At 36.5% G+C, this 23,658-nt stretch overlaps 1 protein-coding gene across 1 annotated transcript in view; it reads right to left on the bottom strand.

Annotated features, from left to right (window-relative positions):
- Nucleotides 1–23,658, bottom strand: part of ANO5 (anoctamin 5) — a 67,394-nt gene that overhangs the window by 18,451 nt on the left and 25,285 nt on the right. The window contains exons 8-13 of the mRNA XM_008686947.2: nucleotides 18,805–18,939; nucleotides 18,341–18,446; nucleotides 18,174–18,234; nucleotides 5,809–5,960; nucleotides 2,931–3,005; nucleotides 871–1,093 (exon numbers count right to left, since the gene is read on the bottom strand). Coding sequence (XP_008685169.2) covers nucleotides 871–1,093; nucleotides 2,931–3,005; nucleotides 5,809–5,960; nucleotides 18,174–18,234; nucleotides 18,341–18,446; nucleotides 18,805–18,939 — 752 coding nt within the window. The remainder of the gene's footprint in view (nucleotides 1–870; nucleotides 1,094–2,930; nucleotides 3,006–5,808; nucleotides 5,961–18,173; nucleotides 18,235–18,340; nucleotides 18,447–18,804; nucleotides 18,940–23,658) is intronic.

Here is a 23,658-nt window from a genome sequence, read left to right as displayed (position 1 = left end):
ACAGAAGAGAAGCTGAGGCCGGGAGGGAGGGGGGTCTCGATCTCACTTACAACTTGCCAGGGTCAAGGCGAGAAGCAACTGTGCTCCACACTCCTCTCCCTGACTGAATCTCCCACTTCAACTGTGACCCCTTTACTGTCCCTTGTAGCTGTAGGAGAACTTTTACTAATTTAAAAGGAAAAGAGGGGCACCTGGGTGGCTCGGTCAGTTAAATGTATGATTTTACTTCGGCTCAGGTCATGATCTTAGGGTCGTGATCTCGAGCCCCATGTAGGGCTCCACGCTGGGCATGGAGCCTGCTTAAGATTCTCTCTCCCTCTTCCTCTGCCCCTCCTCCCTACCGTGTGCACACATGTTCCTATCAGCCTAAAAATTAATTAATTTTAAAAAGGAAAATAATTCAGGGTCTAAGACCTATGGCAACTGAAAAGAAAAGTATTGTATTTTAGATTTACTCAGGAGGAACTGATTGTTTTGTTTTTCCTGCAATGGTTTGCAAAATCAAATATCTTCCAAAAACCATACACATCAAATAAAAATTATCTGTGTCTTGAGAAAAGTAAGGATTTTACTTAAAAGTCAACTAACCCAATCAAAGGAGGGTTAAGGCAAGAATACTCTGAAAGATCTACAGAGCCTGATTTCTTCCATTTAGTTGTTTTTCTTGCTTCTACCATAATGGGCCTAAATGTGGCTGTTAGGGGGTTCTGACTACCAGCCTCTGCATCTACCTATAGAACAAAACTGCCTTCCCATGTGCCTTTAAACACTGCCTTTAAAAAGGAACTCGCCAAGGGATGGTCCAAAATGGATGTATAGCACCGGTAGAACATTTTTTTCAGTGTCACACAGATGACCTGGCCAGCTTACCCATTTTTGTAATCCACGCAGATATCTTTTCATAAAAGAAATTCAAGATCAGGATGACAATAAAGTTCAAGCAGGATCCGGTGAGTGACGTGGTTATCTGGGGAGTGAGGAAACTTTTGACGTGCTTGAAGGACGCTTCACTTTCCATAAAGCTAGCGAATGTAGCAAACACTGACAGGCGGTACACAATCACAGCTACCATACACGCGATGACAAGGGCCATCTGGAAAAGGGAAACAAGGAATCAGGCACTCTGGTCTCTATCTTTGCGATGCGTACACATCTGAAACATACTACTCTCTTCATCTCATTATCTTAAGGTTAGCCCCTCTGACTTGGGATACAGACCAAGCCAGTCCCTCTCACAGAGATGGCAGGAAAAGAACACTGGCAACACAAAAGGGTTGGAGAGAAGACAAGACATATGGTTGCAGCTGGGTGAGTCTAAAACAGACAAGTAGCCATTGCCCATCCTTTAGGCCTTTCTTCTACCAAGCGTTAGAAGACTAGCCAGAAGGCCAAATCCTGCCTGTGGCCTTACTCGCTCTTGTATGGTTCTTGAGTTAAAGATGGCTTTTTGCTTTTTTTAAAGGTTATAAAGAAAAACAAAGATGATTACATGCCAGAGATTTTTTTGTGGCCCACAAGCCTAAAATACATGTGTCTTCCCCCAAAAACGGTTGCCAAACTCTGCCCCAGGATTGTAGTTAAACAGGTAGTGTGAAGGGGCGCCTGGGTAGCTCAGTCGTTAAGTGTCTGCCTTCGGCTCAGGTCATGATCCCTGCGTTCTGGGATCGAGCCCCACATCGGGCTCCCTGCTCAGTGGGAAGCCTGCTTCTCCCTCTCCCACTCCCCCTGCTTGTGTTCCCTCTCTTGCTGGCTGGCTGTGTCTCTCTCATCAACTAAGTAAATAAAATCTTTAAAAAACAAACAAACAAACAAACAGGTAGTGTGAAGACCACGTACCTCCCCAAGAAGAACACATTTAGAGATTCTGCTTCATTTCCCCTCAGAATGTTACCATCAGAGTTCTGACCGCCTGGCAGTTTAGATATTTGTATAGATCCTACATAAATTTTAAACACTTCCCGTATTGCAAAAACCCAAAGATCTGGGGATGCCTTTACCTCAGTGATTGGAAAATCTGATTGTGAAAGTTGGGGGATTGAATCAAATGGAATGAATACTAGAAGTAAAAGATAGAATAATCTTTCCGGGGCCATACTCTAGATTATTTCTCAAGCAGTGCCCTGAATTGATTATTGCTCTATTATTAACAGAGTATTATTTACTCTATCACTTCTCCTCAGTGACTGTTATATCATCTAAGAAAACACACATTTAGAAGGGAAAAATCAATACCTTTTCACTAGAATTATTAAAGATAAAAAATCATGGGATAATATGAACCGTAAGGTTAAACTCTAGTCAACAGCTGCTAATTATTTATAGTTCAAAATGCTAAACTCTCAGAGGGTTAACACTGCTTCTTTTCCTTAAAATTTAAGGCCAACTATGAGAGGACACACATTTGGAAAGTTGGAGAGCAGGAAATAAATCGTGGTGATGGAGGAATCTATTAGTTAAAAGGTATGGAAAAAACCTGACTCCCTCACCATGAGACATGCTAATTAAATTCTTCAAGTAGAAGTAGTACTTTCTTCTATTTCAGTGAGAAAATAAATTTTAAGAGTATATGCCTCTTTTTTTTTTTTTTGCATTTTGTAAAAATATTTTAAGTGGAGATAAAGATAAATTAATGATTTTTTTTTAAGGAAAGAAAAAACCAAATAGTCTGCAAACGAATTGTCTGTTACACTGTTCTGGTTGCTGGGAGAGGGGGGAGGGGCAGGCTCTAAGATGAGGCACCAGTCTCTTTCCCCCAGCACTTTCTCCAAGGTTCAATTATGTCACTTTCATGTGAATCACACGTGATTTTATATAGGAGCTCTATTCAAAATAAAAAGACTGGGGAGGGACACATGGCAGATGAAACTCCTGAGCTAATCCTGATATGATTGCACATCAAGAGATGAGAGCAGTTTTCCGAGAATGCTCACCCATAACGTCACCGTAGCTCCCGATAAAAAGTACCATGGAAGACGACTCCAGAGAGGCATGTAAGGTTCCATCTCCTGCAATTTGAAGAAATCACAGCAAAATTCAAAATCTACCCTCAAAGTTGGGGTGCTAAGCAATAGTCAAAACCACAAAACCCCAGTTACGGTAGAAACCTCCCTGAGTGCACTAGGGCTCACGGGCAGCTACACTCTAGCAATGGTGCCTTCCCTTCAAGGAGAGACCTTCGGGGCTCTTAGGTGAGATATTTCACACATGATATGAGACATAATGGATACACATAGCCTCAGGGTTAAATTAGAGTGGTATTCAGGGCTTAGTACAGAGGAAACAAAGTCAAAACCTGAGGGCTGCTGCATAAGAGTACGTGCTTTAATAATACTACAGTTTTATTCTAATTGAATTGAATCGAACTGCATTGCTTGATAATTGCTACGCATGATATTAAATAGGGCACCATCTTTATATTTACGGGATTGTGTTCTTCCATACAGTTCAGGGGACCGGACTTCTCTACCTTGATGTTTTTCTAAGTCATATAGGGAAGATATTCATTATATCAGCTGAAACTCTTAGCTATATCAAGAGGCAGTGAGATCTTATCCAAAAAAAAAGCTATATTTACTATATTGCCACATAGTAAAAAAGATCTGTCAGCAGAAATCTAAATCATGTAATCCCATCTAAAGGATAGGATTTTTAGGGAGGATTTTTACACCATGAGGATTTTTAGGGAAGACTGAATGCAAACAGAACTCGACAGGCAGATGCAAGTTGGTACAGCCACTCTGGAAAACAGTGTGGAGGTCCCTTAAAAAGTTAAAAATTGAGCTACCCTATGATCCAGCCATTGCACTACTGGGTGTTTACCCCAAAGATACAGATGTAGTGAAGAGAAGGGCCATATGCACCCCAATGTTCATAGCAGCTCTGTCCACAATAGCTAAATCGTGGAAGGAACCGAGATGCCCTTCAACAGATGACTGGATTAAGAAGCTGTGGTCCATATATACGATGGAATATTATTCAGCTATCAAAAAGAACGATTTCTCAACATTTGCTGCAACATGGACAGCACTGGAGGAGATAATGCTAAGTGAAATAAGTCAAGCAGAGAAAGACAATTATCATATGGTTTCTCTCATATATGGAACATAAGAACTAGGAAGATTGGTGGGGGAAGAAAGGGATAAAGAAAGGGGGGGTAATCAGAAGGGGGAATGAAGCATGAGAGACTATGGACTCTGGGAAACAAACTGAGGGCTTCAGAGGGGAGGGGGGTGGGGGAATGGGATAGATCGGTGATGGGTAGTAAGGAGGGCACGTATTGCATGGTGCACTGGGTGTTATACGCAACTAATGAATCATTGAAGTTTACATCAAAAACCAGGGATGTACTATATGGTGACGAACATAATATAATAAAAAAAAATACTACGATTAAAAAAAAAAGAACTCGACAGGCAGAGTAGCTGTCCAAGAGCTCTACTGAATGTGTGTGCATGTGCGCATGTGTGTGTCCAATATGTATGTGCTTGTGTACGCATGCTTGCTTGTGCACGTGTGTGTGCGTCCACACACACGGATGAATTACCGACACAGACTCAAAGGGAGGGCTCTGGTCATCCTGAACCACTAAAGAAGCACTGTGAGTATGGCAAAAACCCTGATTTCAAAACCATTCAAGCAGATGATTCACAGTGAATCGATCCCTACTGTTTTCAGCTGGTTTCAAACACAAACATTCAGTACTTCTTGTTTTTACGGCAATAAGTTTAGGCCTGCTTTTAATTTCCTTTTTATACCATGAAATATGAATAGATACACTTTATGTCATGATCATGACAATGCCTCTTTTAATTATTTTCCTAATGTCCTACAGCCACCCAAGTTGTTAATATATTTTCTGAGGTGATTTTCCCCCTTTGCTCATTTACTGCAATTTTTGTAATGTCTCAGTAAAGTTGATAGATGCTTAGTGAGTGCATGAATGCCTACACTGCGCAAATAATCTTGAGTCTTATACCACAAGAATAGTGGCCCGAACAGAGTGGGAAATTCTGCTGAAGAGATTGTTAGAGACATACTCTATTCTCCCTTTACAGCTTCAGGCCACACAGTGATTATGGATGATGGAAAGGTAGGGATGCTAAGAATATGTGGCCAAGACTCCAGTCTTTGAAGGCAAAGTACCTTGCATTTTTCACATTAAAAAAAAAAAAAAAAAAGGTACCAAGAAGTCAAATTACTCAGTCAACAACATATAGGTGATATTTGTCAGTGAAGGATCCCCAGATCTGGACTTTGCTGTCTAGACACTAGCGCAATGATCTTCCCATTATAATAAATTAAAAGGGACTAGGTGAATAAAATCTGGTCTAATAAAACAATCACTCATAAGCTCACTATCTTAATACAATACAACTTTAATTTGGTATATTAACTTAGTATCATTTCCATGTGTATATATATTTATATACTAAGTCCACAGCATACACATTATTTTCCATTTTCCTTTTACTTCATTTATTACAAAAGTATGTTATTTCATGACATGATGTCTTGTATTTGCTTCAAAATCATCTCATGGCAGGGAGGAGCAAGTGTGAATGAAACTAGACTGTCCATGAATTAGTATTCACTGAAGCTGGGTGGTGTGTCCATCCTGGGGTTCATTGTACTTTTCTATCTACTTTTTTTGTAGTATTTGAAATACATATGAGAAACAAGGAAAGAAGTTAATAAGATTTATATGTTGGCGAATATTTTGAAGGCAAATTAAAATATACGCTATTACTTGTGCGGCAACCACAGAGGTGTGTCCATCGAGATACGTTGGCCATGGGTTCCCTGACCTACCTTAGTCACTGCATTCATCTTCCTGTGTTTACACATCGCTTCAAATTCCGGTCTCAGCTGAAGCTGCTGCTGCTCCTCTTCAAAGTCCACCAGGTCCCACTCATACTCCATTCTGGCCTGTCGTTGTTTCCAAAACTCCAAAAACAATGTGACTGTAGACAAAGAAATGTATAAAAACAATTGTAATCAAGGATGGAGAAATAAAGTACATAAGAAAATAATCTGGTTTTTTTTCCCTCTACTTTAAAAAACCATGTTGGTTGAATGATGGTTCTTTTGTCACTACTATGTTGGCTTAATAGCATGTAATAACATTGAAATAACTCATGTAGAAATTCAAGTTAATTTCATAGCAGTCCATGCAAGATAAACAATGATACTCTGAAGTAATATTTAAATTTAACTTTTTACTAACACCTAGATTTTGTTTGCATGTTTTTTTACTGAAATCATTCAAGCAAGTATACCAGTTTTTCAGGCTTAGGTAAATTTAAGGAAAACATGAGAGGCATTCCCATAGCACAATCTCTGTCTCTCTGTCTCTGTCTGCCTCTCTCTCTCTCTTTCTATATATGTGTATATATGTGTGTGTGTGTATGTGTGTATACACACACATATATATGATAAACTTTCAATTGCAGCATAATCTTAATAAATTTTCAATTGCAGCATAACACATTTACAGAAAAGTACAAAAAATACAACTGTACAATCTAAAGAATTTTCACAAAATAAACACTCTCGAGTAATCAGCATCAATATCAAAAAATAGAACATGACCCCCAGAAACACTTCTTTAGGACTCTTATAAGATGTAAGTGTAACTAGTATCGTGCTTCTAATATTATTATAGGATAGTTTCACCTGTCTTTGAGTTTTTCATAAACTGGTGACATGCCACAGGTAGTTTTTGTGTTAGGTTTGTTTCAGTTCAACTTCTCTTGTAAACTGAATCCATATTGCTGTATGTAGCAAAAATTCATTTATTTTCATTGTTGTATAGTATTCCTAAGTAAATCACAACTCTGTTTTTTCTCGGATTCATGGTCGTTTGGGCTACTGACAGGTTTTCTGCTATTACAGATAGTGTTGCTGTGAATAATCTTAGACATAAATTTTTTGGTGGGCATATGCATGCCTTTCTGTTGGGTATCTATCTAAGAATGGAATACGAACACAATCAATATTAACTTATAATTTTATCACCTGTGATTCAAATTTTAATGTGTCATCTGACTCATTCCCTACTTTTATTTTAATTTAAAATTTTTATAATTTTTAATTTTTTTTAAGTAGAATCCCAACATGGGGCTTCAAGTCACAGCCTTGAGATCAAGAGCAGAGCTAAGATCAAGAGTCAGACACTTTACTGACTGAGCCACCCAGGTGCCCCTTTATCTCACTTAAAAAAAAAAAAATTATTGTTAGAACACCTAACCCGCTTTTTACCCTCTAAACAAATTTTAAGTCTACAATACCCTACTGTTGACTATAGGCACAAGGTTGCACAGCAGCTCTCTAGAGCTTACTTATCTTACTTAACTGAGACTATATGCCCATTGATTAGTTACTCCTCTTTCCCTCCACCTCCCCTTACCTCCAACAATCTCCATTCCACTCTCTAATTCTATAAATGTGACTATTTTAGATACCTCATATAAATGGACTCATGAAGGATTTCTCTGTGACTGGCGTATTTCACTGAAGAGAATGTTTTCAAGGTTCATCCATATTGTCATGTATTGCAGAATTGCCTTCTTCTCAAAGGTGAATAGCATATCAAATGTACATACCAACAGTATATGGTGTATATATATATATATATATCACAAATTCTTTATCCATTCATTTGTCAATGAACATTTAGGTAGTTGCCACAATTCACTTATTGTGGATAGTGCTGCAGTGAACATAGGAGTCCCAACATCTCTTCAAGATCCTGATTTCAATTATCTGGAGTAAATACTCAGAAATGGTATTACTAGATCATATGGTAGTTCTATTTTTAGTTTTCTGAGGAATTTCCATACTGTTTTCTAGCTGCACCATTTAGCATTCCCACTAATAAGGTACAAAAATTCATTATAATTCTCCACATCCTCACCAGCTCTTGCCTTTTGTTGCTTCGGAAATAGCCATCCTGACAAGTATGAGATGACATCTCACTGTGGTTTTGATTTTCATTTCCCTGGTAACTAGTGATACTAAGCCTTTTTTCATATACCTATTGGCCATTTGTATATATTCTTTGGAGAATGTCTATTTGAGTCCATTGCCCATTTTAAAATCAGGTTATTAGGGTTTTTTCACTATTTTAAAAAAGATTTTATTTATTTATTTGAAAGAGAGAGTGTGCACAGGTGGGGAGGGGCAGACGCAGAGGAAGAAAGAATCTGAAGCAGATTCCACACTGAGCACAGGGCCTGATTCAGGGCTTGATTCCACAGCTGCGAGATCATGACCTGAGCCGAAACCGAGTCCAATGTCTAACTGACTGTGCTAACCAGGCACCGTGGGCTTTTTTTATTACTGAGTTTCAGGAATTCGTTACGTATTTTGGAGATTCACCCCTTATCAGATAAATGATTTGCAAACATTTTTTGTTTGTCTTCTCTTTTTTGGGTTGTCTTCTCACTATGTTGTTTTCTGTTCTGCACAGAAACTTTTTAACTTGATGTAGTCCAGCTTGTTTTTTGTTTTTGTTACCTGGGCTTTGGTGTTATGGCCAGGAAATCATTGCCAAGATCAATGTCATCGAGCTTTTCCTTAAATTTTCTTTTAGGAGTTTTACATAGTTTCAGGTCTTACATTTAAGATTTTATCCAATTATGAAGTGATTTTTGTGTATAATGTAAGATAATGATTCAATTTCATTCTTCTGCATGTGGATATACAATTTCTCCATACCATTTGTTGTAGAGACTACCCCTTCCCCATTGTGTATTCTTGGAACTCTTGTCAGAGATTAGTTACCCATAAATGCATGGGTTCATTTGTGAACTTTATTCTATTCTACTGGTCTGTATATCTGTCTTTATGCCAGTGCCATATTGTTTTGATTACTGTAGCTTTGCAATTTTGAAATCAAGAAGTGTGATGCCTCCAGCTTTGTTCTTTCTCAAGACTGACCTGTTTACTTCAAGACTTTTGTGATTCCACATGAATTTTTTTCAGTTGTTTTCCCTATTTCTGTAAAAAAGGCCATTGGAATTTTGGTAGAGATCATATTGAATGTTTAGATCACTTTGGGTAGTATGGAAAAATTAATAATATTAAGTCTTCCAATCTATGAGCATGGGATGGCTTATTATATTATTCCTCCAAATATTTAGAAATATAGGTATTGCTTGCTTTGCATGGTTCCAGTATGCATGGGTTTCCGTTTCCATGGGTTAGTTACATAACACCAGTCCCCCATCATGACTCAAAATTCAGGTACTGCAGTATATTAACTGTGAACTGTTTCATAAAGCACAAATTTTCCTGTAGTTCTTCAAACCACAAATCACTACATAAATAGCAGATGTGTATCATGATTATTTGACCAATCACATCACTTTAAATGCTGCTGGTATTTGAACAACTGCATTACTGTTATTCTGTTAATGCGGAGACAGCAAATCATGCTTTTGTGTTTTCTCGTCTTCCATGTGACATTTTACAAAAATGAATATCAAAAGATAGACCTGATCAACAAGGACGATAGTATAGCAAGAAACGAAAAGTGATAACAAATAAAACATAAATGGAGTTATAGAAGAAATAGGAGACCGAGAATATTGACACTGCTGCCATTTGAGAGACTCTACATACACAGCCAGACAAACCTAGCAAGGGCAAACCTGCTGACATAAACGAAGAAAGCAGTTGTGAGGAAGAGGGATGATGTCTCATAGGAAGTGATGTTGGCAAAACCTTCAGCTTAAACAGACTGTCAGTGATAGTTCATTACAATGAAAGCACAGAGGATAAACTAATGCTCACACCAAATTGTTCTATCCTTGGATACCTTTCCCCCCCTTTTCCCTATCAAAATCCTATTTTTTTAAAAAAAATCCAAAACAAATTCCATATCTTCCATCATTATCTTAATTCCTTTAGTCAAGAAATAATTCCCCCTCTGTACTCCCTCAGCACTTAAAATTTAATGAGAGTATGTATCAGATTCTGGCCAAATTAGATTGCGACCTTCTTAAGAACAGGTTATATTTCACTCATTTTTTAATTCATTTTTTAATTTAATACTGACTGAGGCAGATGGCTTTTACTCATTTATTCATTTCTTTACTCATATATTCAGTAGATACACTGTTACTAGGAGAACAAAGTTTTAAGAGCATAGTATAATTAACCAGTGTTTTAATATTCCAATCTTTCCCTGAAAGAGATCTACTTGCATACTCAGAAGCTGTTACCTGAAGGTCTGGCTTCCCCAAACAGGCTGCATCTAGGTGCTAAGATCTTCCCCCTTTGGGACCCTGACAGCTTTTGGCATATTCCCAAATACTGGGAACCACTAAGAACAAAGAAAGCAGTGTAGACAATCACAGAGTTTAGAGTTCAGACTGGATTGATCAAAAAGATTCATCTCCTATACCAGATCACATTGTCAGGACTGGGAGAGGTAGCTGTTTTAAATAATGTGCAGAAACCAACACACAGAGACAAAGCAAATGAAGAAACACAGGAATATGTTCCAAACAACAACAATAAAACAAAAACAAAAAGAAAATAAACCTCAGTAAATGACCTTAATGAAATGAAGATAAATGATTTACCTGATAGAGAGTTTTAAATAATGGTCATAAAGATGTTTACCAAAGTCAGAATAACAATGTGTGAACAAAGAGAAAGGAAATATAAAAAAAGTAATAAACACAAATCAGAGAGCTGAAGAATGCAATACTGTACTAAAAATTTCAATAGAGGGATTCCACAGAAGATTAGATCAAGTGAAACAAGGCTCAACAGACTTGAAGACAGGGCAGTGGAATTCAATCAGAGGAGCAAAAAGGAAAAAGAGTGAAGTTAGCTAAAAGGACTTATGAGACATTACCAAGCTGACCAACATTTACATTACAGGCTCCCAAAAGGAGAAGAGAAGTAAGAAAGGAGCAGAAAACTTACTCAAAGATAAAATGGTTGAAAACATCCCTAACATGGTGGGAGGGGTATATCAAATCCTGGAAGCACAAAGCATTCCAAAGGAATCCCAAAAGACCCACACTAAGACAAACTATAATTAAATTCTCAAAAGTTAAAGGCAAAGAGAGGATCTTATAACAGCAATAGAAAAACAACTTGTTAAGTACAAAGGAACCATCATAACACTATCAGCAGATTTTTCAGCAGAAACTTTGCAGGCCAGGAGAGAGTGGCATGATATAGTCAAAGTGCCGAAAGACAAAAACTGCCAACCAGGAATATTCAACCTGGCAAGCTCTCTTTCAGAACTGAAGAAGAGATAAAGAGTTTTCCAGACAAGCAAAAGCTAAAGGCGTTCATCATCACCAAGATGGCCCAGCCTTATAAGAAATGTTAAAGGGACTTCTTTGATATGAAATAAAAGAGTGCTAATTAGTAACACAAAAACATATGAAAGTATAACTTCACTAGTAAAGGTAAATATACAGTTATATATAGTTAAATTCAGAATACTCTAATGTAATGGTAATGGGTAAGTAAGTCATTTATAAAACTACTATGAAGGTTAAAAGACAAAGAGTAGTAAAAATAACTATACGATAACTGGTTAATGGATAAACAAGATGAAAAATGTAAATTGTGACATCAACAGCATAAAAAATGGAGGGGAAAGTAAAAATACAGAACTTCAGTATGCATTCAAAACTAATTTGTCTTAGTTTACCATAGATTATTACTAACTATAAGATGTTTTATATAAGCCTCGTGGTATGCACAAAGCAAAAACCTATAATAGATACATAGAAGATAAAAAGAAAGAACATAAGCATACCATTAGAGAAAATCATCATAGCCCAAAGCAGGAGGGCAAGACAGGAAGGAACAAAGAAATTATAAAACAGCCAGAAAAAAATTAACAAAATGGCAAAAGTAAGTCCATACCTACCAATTATTACTTTAATGTAAATAAACTAAATTCTCCAATCAAAAGTCTTGGAGAGGCTGAATGAGTAAAAAACAAGACCCAAATATATGCAAACTGCAAGAGACTACAGCTTTAAGGACATACATACTGAAAGGGAAGGGATGAAAAAAATATTCCATACAAATGGAAACCAAAAGAAAGCAAGGTTAGTTATACTTCTATCAGACAAAATAGACTTTAGACAAAGGCTGAAATAAGAGGCAAAGAAAATCATTATATAATGATAAAGAGGTCAATCAAGCAAGAGGATATAATATTTGTAAATATTTATCCATCCAACGGCGGAACACCCAAATAAATAATACGAATATTAAGAAAACCGAAGACGGAAATCGACAGTAATAGAAATAGAAGTAGGGGACTTCGATACCCCCACTTTCAACAGTGGATAGATTATTCACACAGAAAAATCAATAACGAATCATTGGACTTAAATTACACGTTAAACCAGAAGAACTTAACAGACATCTGCAGCACATTCTACCCAACAAGAGCAGAATGCATATTCTTCTCAAGTGTACATGCAACATTCTCCAGGAAAGATCAAATGTTGGGACCAAAAGACAAGTCTTAATAAATTTAACAAGTTTGAAATCCTATTAACCATCTTTTCCAACCACAACAGTAGCAACCTAGAAATCAATTATAAGACAAAAACTGAAAAATTCACAACTATGTGGAAATTAAACAACATGCTTCTGAATAATGAATGAGTCAAAAAGAAATCAAAAGAGAAATCAAAAAAGTATTGGAGACAAATAAAATTGGAAATATGACATACCAAAACTTATGGGATGCAGCAAAAGCAGTTCTAGGAGGAAAGTTCATAGTAATAAACGCATATATTAAGACATAAAAAAAAGCTCAAATAAACAACCTAACTTTAGACCACAAGAAACTAAAAAAGAAGAACAAACTGAGCACAAAGTTAGTAGAAAGAAGAAAATAACAAAGATCAGAGTGCAAATAAATGAAACAGGGACTAAACAGACAATAGAAAAGATCAATGAAACTAAGAGCTGTTTTTCTTCTTCAAAAAGTAAACAAAATAGACAAAACTTCAGCTAGACTTACCAAGAAAAAAAGAGAGAGGACTCAAATAAATAAAATTAGAAATGAAAGAGGAAACAGGACAACTGCTACCACAGAAATACAAAGAATCGTAACAGACTACTATGAACAATTATATACCAACAAATTGCACAAGCTAGAAGTGGGTAAATTCTTATAAATACAACCTACTAAGACTGAATCATGAAGAAATAGAAAATCTGAACAGACCAATGACTAGTAAGGATCTCGAATCAGTAATCGAAAACCTCCCCACAAAGATAAGTCCAGAAGAAGATGACTTCACTGGTGCATTTTGCTAATCATTTAAAGAATTAATGCCAATCTCTCTCAAATTCTTGCCAAAAATATAATAGGAGGGAAGACTTCCAGGCTCATTTTATTAGGCCAGCATTACTCTCATACCAAAACCAGACAAAGACATCATGAGAAAGGAAAACTACAGGCCAATATCCCTGATGAACACAGATGCAAAAAACTTGAATAAAACACCAGCAAATCAAATTCAACAATACATTAAAAGGATCGTACACCATGATTAAGTAAAATTTATTCCAGGGATACAAGGATGGTTCTACATGCACAAATCAATCAATGTGGTATACTACATTAATAAAATGAATGATAAAAATTTACGGTCATCTCAGTTGATACAGCAAAAGCATTTAAAAGAATTCATGATAAAAATTCTCAACAATATCGGTATGGAGGAAATGTACCAACATAATAAGGGTCATATATGACAAGCGCACAGCTAAGATCAGTCTCAGTGGTGAAAGCTAAAAGGTTTTCCTCTATGATCACGAACAAGACAAGGAAGGATGCCCATTCTTGCCACTGTTTTCAATAAAGAACTAAAGTCCTAGCTAGAACAATTAGCCAAGAAAAAGAAAGAAATGGCATATAATTTGGAAAGAAAAAAGTAAAACTTTCTTTATTTGCAAATGACATTAATTATGTATGGAAAGTCCTAAAGATTCCACCAAAAATAGAATAAAGGAATTCAGGAAAATTTGAGGATAAAACATTAGTTGTTTCTAGACACTAACCACATACTATCAGAAAGAGAAATGAAGAAAACAATCCCATTTTCCATAGCATCAAAAGGAATAAAATGTCTAGGAATAAATTTAACCAAAGAGGTGAAAGATATGTACATTGAATACTACAAGATATAGATAAAAGAAACTCAAGAAGACACAAATAAATGGCAAGATACTCTATGCTTATGGACTACAAGAATTAATACTGTAAAAATGTCCATACTACCCAAGCAATCTTCAGATTCAATGCAATCCCTATCAAAATTCCAAAGACATTTTTCATAGAAATAGAAAAACAATACCAAAATTTGTATGGAACCACAAAAGACCTGGAATAGTCAGAGCAATCTTGAGAAAAAAGAACAAAACAGTAGGCATCACACTACTACATCAAAGCTACAGTAATTACATTTTATAATTTATATTACAAAGCTATAGTAATCAAAACAATAGAATACTGGCATAAAAACAGACACATAGACTTATGTATCATAATGAGAATCCCAGAAATAAACCCATGCATGTATGATCAACTAATATATGACAAAGGAGCCAAGAATATTCAATGGGAAAATGACAGTTTCTTCAACAAATGGTTTTGTAAAAACGGATATTCATTTGCAAGCAAACAAAGCTAAATCCCTATCTTAGACCATATGCCAAAATCAACTCAAAATAGATTACAGACAGAATGAGCATAAGACCTGAAACCAGAAAACTCCTGGAAGAAAATATCACGGGTAATAAGCTCCTTGACGTTGGTCATAGCAATGATTTGTTAGATTTAACATAAAAGCTAAGGCAACAAAAGCAAAAATAAACAAGTGGGACTACATCAAACTAGAAAGCACAGCAAAGGAAACCATTACCAAAATGAAAAGAATGAGAGAAAATATTTGCAAATTATATATTTGATAAGGGGTTAATATCATATATATATGATACAACTCAAGAGCAAAACAAAACAATCCATCAAACTGGACACAGAATCTAATTAGATATTTTTCCAAAGAAGACACAGAAATGGCCAACAGGAAGGCACCTACGTGGCTCAGTTGATTACTTTGTCTGACTCTTGATTTTGGGTCAGGTCATGATCTCAGGATCATGAGATCAAGCCCTGTGTTGGGCTCTGCATTGGGTGTGGAGCCTGCTTAAGATTCTCTCTCTCTCTCTTCTTCTGTCCTTCAACCCTACTCATGAGCACATATGTGGTTGCTCTCTCTCTCTTAAAAAAAAAAAAAAAAGCCAACAGGTACACGAAAAGAGGCTCAACATCACTAATCATCGGGAAAATGAAAATCGAAACCACAATGAGATATCACTTCATACTTGTTAGAATGGCTGTCACCGGAAAGACAAGAGATAACAAGTGCTGGCAAGGATGCAGAGAAAAGGGAACCTCTGTGCACTGTTGGCAAGAATGTAAATTAGCACAGCCACTACTGAAGACAGTATGGAGGTTCCTCAAAAAATTAAAAATAGAACTACCATATGATCCAGCAATTCTACATCTAGGTATATATTCAAAGGAAACAAAAATCACAAATTTGAAGTGATATCTGCATCCCCATGTTTACTGTGGCATGATTTATAATAGCCAAGTCAGGGAGATAACCTGTGTCCACTGATGGACTATGAATGGGTAAAGAAAATGTGGCATATATGTATACAGTGGAATAACATCCATCCATAAAAAGAAGAAAATCCTCCCATTTGTGACAACATGGATGGACCTTAAGGATGTTATGCTAAATGAGATAAATCAGAGAAATACAAATACTGTATGATCTCACTTGTATGTGGCATCTAAAAAAATCTTGTAGACACAGATAGATTGGTGGTTATTGGAGTGCGGGGTGGATGGATGAAAGTGGTCAAAAGGTACAAATTTTGGGTATAAGATTAATAAGCTCTTACAATATAATGAACAGAATGGTGATTATACTTAAAAATATTGCATTGTGTAATTAAAAGTTGTTAAAAGAGTGGACCTTAAATGTTCTCATCATAAGAAAAGTAAGTGAAATGATGGATGTTAACCCAGCTTAATGTGGTTATCATTTTACAGTATAAACATATATATCAAATCATCATGTTGTACACCTTAAACTGATACAATATGAAATATCAAATATATATCAATAAAACTTGGGAGGGCGAGAAGTGACCAAATGTCTCAACAGAGAACTGGTTACATAAAGTGTAATAAATTCATAAAAGGCAATTCTATTCAGTCATAAATACACATGCCCACACACACACACCCACATATCCACTGCTCTGAAAGGAGTCTCATCACTCACTGCTTAAACAATGAGTAGACATAAAACTATGTACATCAGTTATGTAAAATTATATGAACCCACATGCCCACACACAGAGCAAAAGATTCTGAAATATCATGGCTAAGATAATGTTTCTGTTTCTAATAATGTTAACATTATTTTTTCTCTACTTCTATATACTATTTGAATTTTTTATGATGAGTATGTATTTTCATTATGAACCAGAAGTGAAATAAAAAGCATTTCCTATCTGCCCGTACAAAACATAGTAAGCATGATTTTCAGGTCTCAATCCCTTGAACTAGTTGTTCCTTTAACCTAGAATGTTTTTCTTCACATCTATTCCGCCAACTCATCCTTTGATTCGGCTTCATTATTTATTAGTGGTGGTACTAAAACAAATATCCTCAAAGTTCCGTTTTCCTAAAATTTGGCCACGATCCTCAAAAACCAAAGGTGAACCAACCCACTACTAGAGTAAACTTTTTCTTCACAATTCTTCCAGTGTCTGCGTGTTCCATGTCCGGCTGCTTCTCTATCTGCGATGAAATAGAAGGTGGCTGTGGGTGCACACCCTCTCTCATTGGAAACAACTGCACACTACCGTATTTGCTGTAACTGGTGCACCTCTCATGCACCGCTGATTCTGAGTAAGGACAGAGGAAGGACTTGGAAGCCACATGAGAAAGATATAGCTGGACTTAGCAAAGTTGGGGTAATTAGAGGATTGTTAGTAAGATTTCTCTGTTCTCTGTTCTTTGAATCTAGGCTGTTCTCTTCAGAGCACAGCAGCTCAGCATTTAACTCTGCTAAATCCCTCTGCTTCACACCCACACCCACACATTTGGGTGTCTTTTTGCCTGGATTAAGCTACCCTTGTTCTCTTGCCCAGTTTTTAAATGCACATATTGTTGAAGACTTTTTTTTTAAGTTGGAAAGAAAAAGGGTCTATTTTTTCCCAGAGTCCCCTGAAATTTGGAACATGTTTTAGAAGTCTTTAGGCTTCCTCCTGATGAGTTACTCTTACATAAAATATTTTCCTCACAGGAACAACTTCATGACACCTCTACTTCTCATGTAAAATGAAAAAGATGAAATACGGGGACATTTCCAAAATTAAGGGGAATTCCACTTTACATGGAAGATTTTTAACAAATGGAACTGGAAGCTGGAACCAGAATTATACACAGGGAATTTAGACTCAAACATGGATTTATTAGCCTTCAACAGTTGTTGATTTTTGTTCAACTTTGTGCCCATGATTCAATATCTTCCAGCCAACAAATACTTATGTGTATTCTCTCCTGCATTAAGTACTTCCTGAGCTGGGTTTTTTTTACCATAGCACTGGGAGACAGTGTGAGCTAAATACATACAAAGTTTCAAAAATGGTATTATCTCTCAGGGAAATAAAGAGATGATTAATAAAGACCTTTCTGGACCAAGGACCAAGGACTACAGACCACCGATGCAGACTCTATCAGTGTACTGAGGCTAGCTAGCAAAGACACAAAGGCCCCAAATCATCTTTGATATATAAGGTATGCCATCTGTATACACTATACAGATGGGCTATATAACACATAATAGGGAGAAAGTTATTTTTTTTTAAGATTTTATTTATTTATTTGATGTAGAGAGAGAGACAGCCAGCGAGAGAGGGAACACAAGCAGGGGGAGTGGGAGAGGAAGAAGCAGGCTCCCAGGAGAGGAGCCTGATGTGGGGCTAGATCCCAGGACCCTGGGATCACACCCTGAGCCAAAGGCAGACGCTTAACCACTAAGCCACCCAGGCGCCCCAGAAAGTTGTTTTTTATGTGACTATTTACTCACCCCAAATTCCCATGAATATTGCAAAGAACACTGTCGACTCATTATCAAATAAATGGGAGATCTGTAAAAATAGCAATAACATCACAAAGGCTACTTAGTATCAAACGTGATAAAAAAAAAGAGAGAGAAATTGCAAGTCTTTTCACTGTTCCACAATCCATACATACCTTTGAAGCCAAGCACGTGGTATTTAGTCTCCAATAATCACACACTTGGTCACAGAGTGGGCACATGATAATCTGACCTCCAATTGTAGGGTCACAGATCTCAGTGCTGCAGAGGGAACAGCAAAGTTATTTTCCAAGGGATGTGTTTTCAGGTGACAGAACCACTGTTTATACTGCTTCTCACATATGGCAAAGGGGCAATAAAGCAGCAATTTCTGTAGTAGGTCAAGTCATGTTTTGAGAGACAGAAGCGTTAGAGTTGATCATTACAGATTTTCCATAAAACACCAGGTGAGGGGCAGCTGTTATATTTGGTGTTTTGGTTTGGTTTGTTTTTTTCAAAAATATCAATAATCTGCCTGCCATCAGGAAACATTCTGAAACACACGCCAGGGAAATAATAACAACAGTCTCAGTATAACAGCAAGACGTTCTCTCTGTTTGGGCAATTCAGCTGCACTCACCTGTTTGAGTTACCATCCATTGATAATAAGCCGTAAATGAAACAAGCTAAGCCAACGATAGCTGCAAAGGACAGCATTTCGGTGTAAAAGCCAAGAAAGACAAAATACATGGCAATTTTTTCTCCAAAATAATTCCTATGAAAGAAGGTAGAAAAAAGATCAAAGGTTAGAAGAATGGTACCCTCCAGAGAGCTTTGGTTTTGTATACAGACAAGATCTGTAGTCCTGGCTCCTTTGTTTCTAGCCCTGCAATTTTGGTAAAGGTACTAAACTCTCCTCACTTTAGTTTCCACCACACAAAACACAGGATGATGCTTACCCACAGAACTGGTATAAAGACTAAAGGAGATAACACATATGAGTTAGAAACCAACTGAGTATAAGTGAAGTTTTAATTTTGAAATGAGGTAATTTGAAAAGCTTCTAAGTTTTAAGGAGAGTTTAAATGTATTGAAATAAAGTGTAGAACGTTCTGCAATGACTTCTAGCAATTAAGATCAAATTACATTCACAATGTGAATGGAGTTTTGATTTATTTCTCTTTCTAATATAAAGAAGGTACTCTGACCACATTAGACAAGGTTCTATGTATAAGCTTCCATCTTCCTGCAATTTTGGATCTCTCGTGGATGTTTATAGGATTGTGAGATGGGTAGCAAACCAAGGAATTAAAAATGACCACTTAATAAGAGTTCCACAAAATACGCAACTGAGCTCTTGCTTTTGACAAAAAGTTGAAAAGTTACAGCATTACGTGTCTTAAATCTTTAAGTCTCTCCACCAAGGTTTTTTTCTTGTTTCTGTTTTTGTTTTTCAGACCATGTCCAAAGGAATCCCTTAAGGAATCTGAGAATCCCTTCAGGAATCCCTTAAGGAATCTGAGGATATAGTCTTCTCTGTCTCGAAAAACACATATTTTTAAACCAGATTAATCCTCCTTATTCATATGGAATTCAGCTTAGCAAATCTGTGAAATTTTTCCCCAGTTTCCAAGGCAGATAGATGTGATCCCCACTGCGTTCCAATAGCATGCTAATTCACAATCTATTACGTCGCTTAATATTAACTTGCAATTTCCATACATGCTCAAGAAGACAACTCTAAACATAAGGGTATAATTTCCCAATATTTACATATTTTCTTATTTCCAATACTAATTTTATTGAACCTCATATTCTTCAGTGCTCAAAATTCCTAATCTTTTCTAATTAAATAGGTATCTCACTGCTTATCCCATCTTTCATTCTTTTCACTGATTATAAACACTTTTGCACTGTTGTTTTCTCTTGTTCTGTTCCTCAAATCACTATAAACTTGAAATCAAAGTATAACTCCATCATAGTCCCTTGTTAATTGGCCATTCACAAATTCCTTAGGTTCACTTACACTTAGGATAAGTGAACTCATTTTTTTCTTTTCTGCTGAAAAATATAGCAATTACTTCAATACTGCATAACATCAAAATCTCTCTCTTTTTTAAGATTTTGTTTATTTACTTGAGAGACAGATATGAGAGAGCACAAGCGGGGGTAGGGACAGAGGGAGAAGGAAAAGCAGACTCCCTGTTGAGCACAGAGCCCAACACGGAGCTGGATCCAGGACCCTGAGATCATGACCCGAGCAAAAGGCAGATGCTTAACCAACTGAGTCACCCAGGTGCCCCATAACATCAAAATCTTTTAATAAAGGATAAAATATTTGATTTTGTGGAATTTACTATTCATCATCTCTATTTCCACTTGATGTTTTAAAAATTACAAAACCGGGGCGCCTGGGTGGCACAGAGGTTAAGCGTCTGCCTTCGGCTCAGGGCGTGATCCCGGCGTTATGGGATCGAGCCCCACATCAGGCTCCTCTGCTATGAGCCTGCTTCTTCCTCTCCCACTCCCCCTGCCTGTGTTCCCTCTCTCACTGGCTGTCTCTATCTCTGTCGAATAAATAAAATTTAAAAAAAAGGAAAGCATTAAAAAATTACAAAACCAATCATTTTTTGAAGTGAAGATATCAATATTACTGCTATAGATTTAACCGAAAAATTCTTTGGGAATTCATAAAGAACTGGATAGTTCAACAACCTTATTTTTAAAGAACTACCTTTTTTTCTCTTTCAAATTTCAAGAATCTAACTCCTTGAGAATTAAAAAAAAGAAAAAAGTCTTCAAGAACTTCAGATCTTTAATTTAGTATTAAAAAATTCTTTAAAAGAGAAATTCTCAGATAAGCATTTATTATACATGGAATCATAGAACTTATTTTACTAAACTTTGGACTTCGGAAGCTTAGCAATCACAGAGTAACAACAAAACCATATCTTACAAATGTAAATGCAAAAGATATCTCAGACTTGTATTATGGTAAAAATGTACACAGTATTGAAATAACATTTAAGGTGTTAAATTATCTCATTATTCGTAACAAAGAAAAGGCGAGAACTCTAGTAATATGAGATACTCTATAAAGACTCAAATATAAAGATAATCTTTCTTTTGAGTATTTATTTTTAGAAAAATGAGCCTTATATTCACACCTACGGTATTTTCTTATTCTGCCCATTTTACTTACTAGACTTTAAATCCATCTGTGGCCCCATAGCATCTGAACAGCATGTTGACAGGTAGGAGACATTCACTAATATTGTTTGTGAGATCTGGTGAGAAGGCACTGGTCTAATTTTGTATTTCCAAGACTTAGTCTGGAAATAATCAGCAAATAATCAAAAGAATGATGATACAATTGAGCTGAGTATGGGCTTGAGGAATGAGCAAACAGTGCAAACATTTGATTAAAAGGGATTCATTTTTATAGTGAATTTATGACATTTGAATAGCATAATTATATTCCCTATAAATATACTTACTCTAAGCTATTTACTATATAGGCATATGTTAAGAATTAAGCCACTCAAAATAGGTGATATCAAAAGAAAAAATACAGAGAGCTCTTAAATTGGAAAGAAAAAATAGGATCAGAGGGCATATAATACGGAAGACTGATAAACCAATTCCTATTTTTTCTTTAAAAATCAAATCTAATATGACAAAATGATCAGTATCCAAAAGACAGCAAAACAATTTAGAAATGTTTGAACATGGAACTTAAGTTTGGTGTAGAGGTAATGTGAACTATGTGAAATCTCAGAAATCAGACTCCTAAATTCTGAATCTCATTCTAGCCATCCCAAGTCATCTTGTTTTCCTTTTTTTTTTTTTTTAATTTTCCATATCCAATCATCCACTAAATGCAATAAATTTTGTTATAAAAATCTTTTTCTAATCCATAGTCTCCTCTCTTTCCTATTACCGGTATCTTGCCTGTGACCTTCAATACCTATTACTGAAAATTTTTAATAGCCTCCTTACTTCCCTGATTTCAATCTTGCATCCGTCTCTCAACTATCTTCCTTATTTCCAATGATGTGATGGTTCTAAACCAAAAACTGAGCCATGTCTTCTTCCTCCTTCAAGTGGTTTTATCCCTTCTTTTAGCAGTGTTCTGCATGATGTTCCTGATAAACATTCACGTCTCACCTGCTCCTCCTCCTACATGAAGAACTAAACGTACAATGCTCTTCTCAGCCCAGTGCCCTGTACGATGTCTCTCCGCCTGAGACATTCTTACCTAACTTGTTTACTTTGGAGCTTACTACTTATCTTTCAAGACACAGCTCAAGAATAAGTGCTGTGAAACTTTCCCTGAGCTTCTCATAAAAGTAGGTGCTTTTTCATCTGTGCTCTGTTCTTTCCTATCGCTCTGTTATAATCATTATACATTTGGGTGTCTTCCCGCAAATATATTCATATTAGGATACCAAGTTCTGATTATCTTTGTAGCCCTACTTTCTTGCCTGGTATCTAGTGATGTTTAATGAATGTTCATTAAAGGAACTGTGTGCATGGTAATCATGCGTCTATGGACAATTCCTTTCTCTTTTTAAGGATGTTTTTATTTTTATTATCTTGCTATCAAGTGCTACCAAGTCTCTAAAACTTTTCCTAAAAACCATAAAATCAACAAGGAGAAGAAATAAAACCATACCCAATACAGGCCTTAAGCATCATGACAGAGAACACCATGATATATAACACCTATAAGTAAAAACCCAATTCCAACAGAGCACCTGCCACCTGCTGCCACAAACCTGAGGTACCAGAGAGCAAGTGCAATTATGAAGTATTCAAGAGAGAGAATAAAGGGACAACTAAGTGAAAATCTAATAAAAGACAGGAAGAAAAACAGGAAACCTGTCAGAAGAATGAAAATGACATGGAGAAGTAAAAGGAGTCTCAGAGAAATTGTTTGATATAAAGGCAGGCCAAAAAAGACCAACATAGGTATAACTGGAGTACAAAGAAAATCAAAACACTGGAAAAGAGCTGATATTTTATTTTATTTATTTATTTATTTTTAACGACTTTATTTATTTATTTGACAGAGAGAGAGACAGCCAGAGAGAGAGGGAACACAAGCAGGGGGAGTGGGAGAGGAAGAAGCAGGCTCCCAGCGGAGGAGCCCTATGTGGGGCTCGATCCCAGGACTCTAGGATCATGCCTTGAGCTGAAGGCAGACGCTTAACGACCAAGCCACCCAGGTGCCCCTGATATTTTAAAACTATAATCCAAGAACACTTTCCAGAAGGAAAAAAAAAAAAAATAGAAGGTATACATTGAAAGGATCCAGTAGGAACCAGGAAAAACTAACTTAGAACAATCACCTCCAAAACATAATGTGTTAAAACAACCAGATTTTAAAACAAACAAGCAAGCAAACAAAACTCTCGAAGCTTCCTAGCAAAATGATAAAGTAATATTCAAGGACAAAAGAATTTTCTACTCATGAGGACACCCTGGAGGCATT

This window comes from Ursus maritimus, unplaced genomic scaffold (genome assembly GCF_017311325.1).
Source record: "Ursus maritimus isolate PB19 unplaced genomic scaffold, ASM1731132v1 scaffold_23, whole genome shotgun sequence".
Taxonomy (NCBI): domain Eukaryota; kingdom Metazoa; phylum Chordata; class Mammalia; order Carnivora; family Ursidae; genus Ursus; species Ursus maritimus.
Note: the sequence above shows the minus strand (reverse complement) of the source record. Positions and strands in the feature narration are given on the sequence as shown.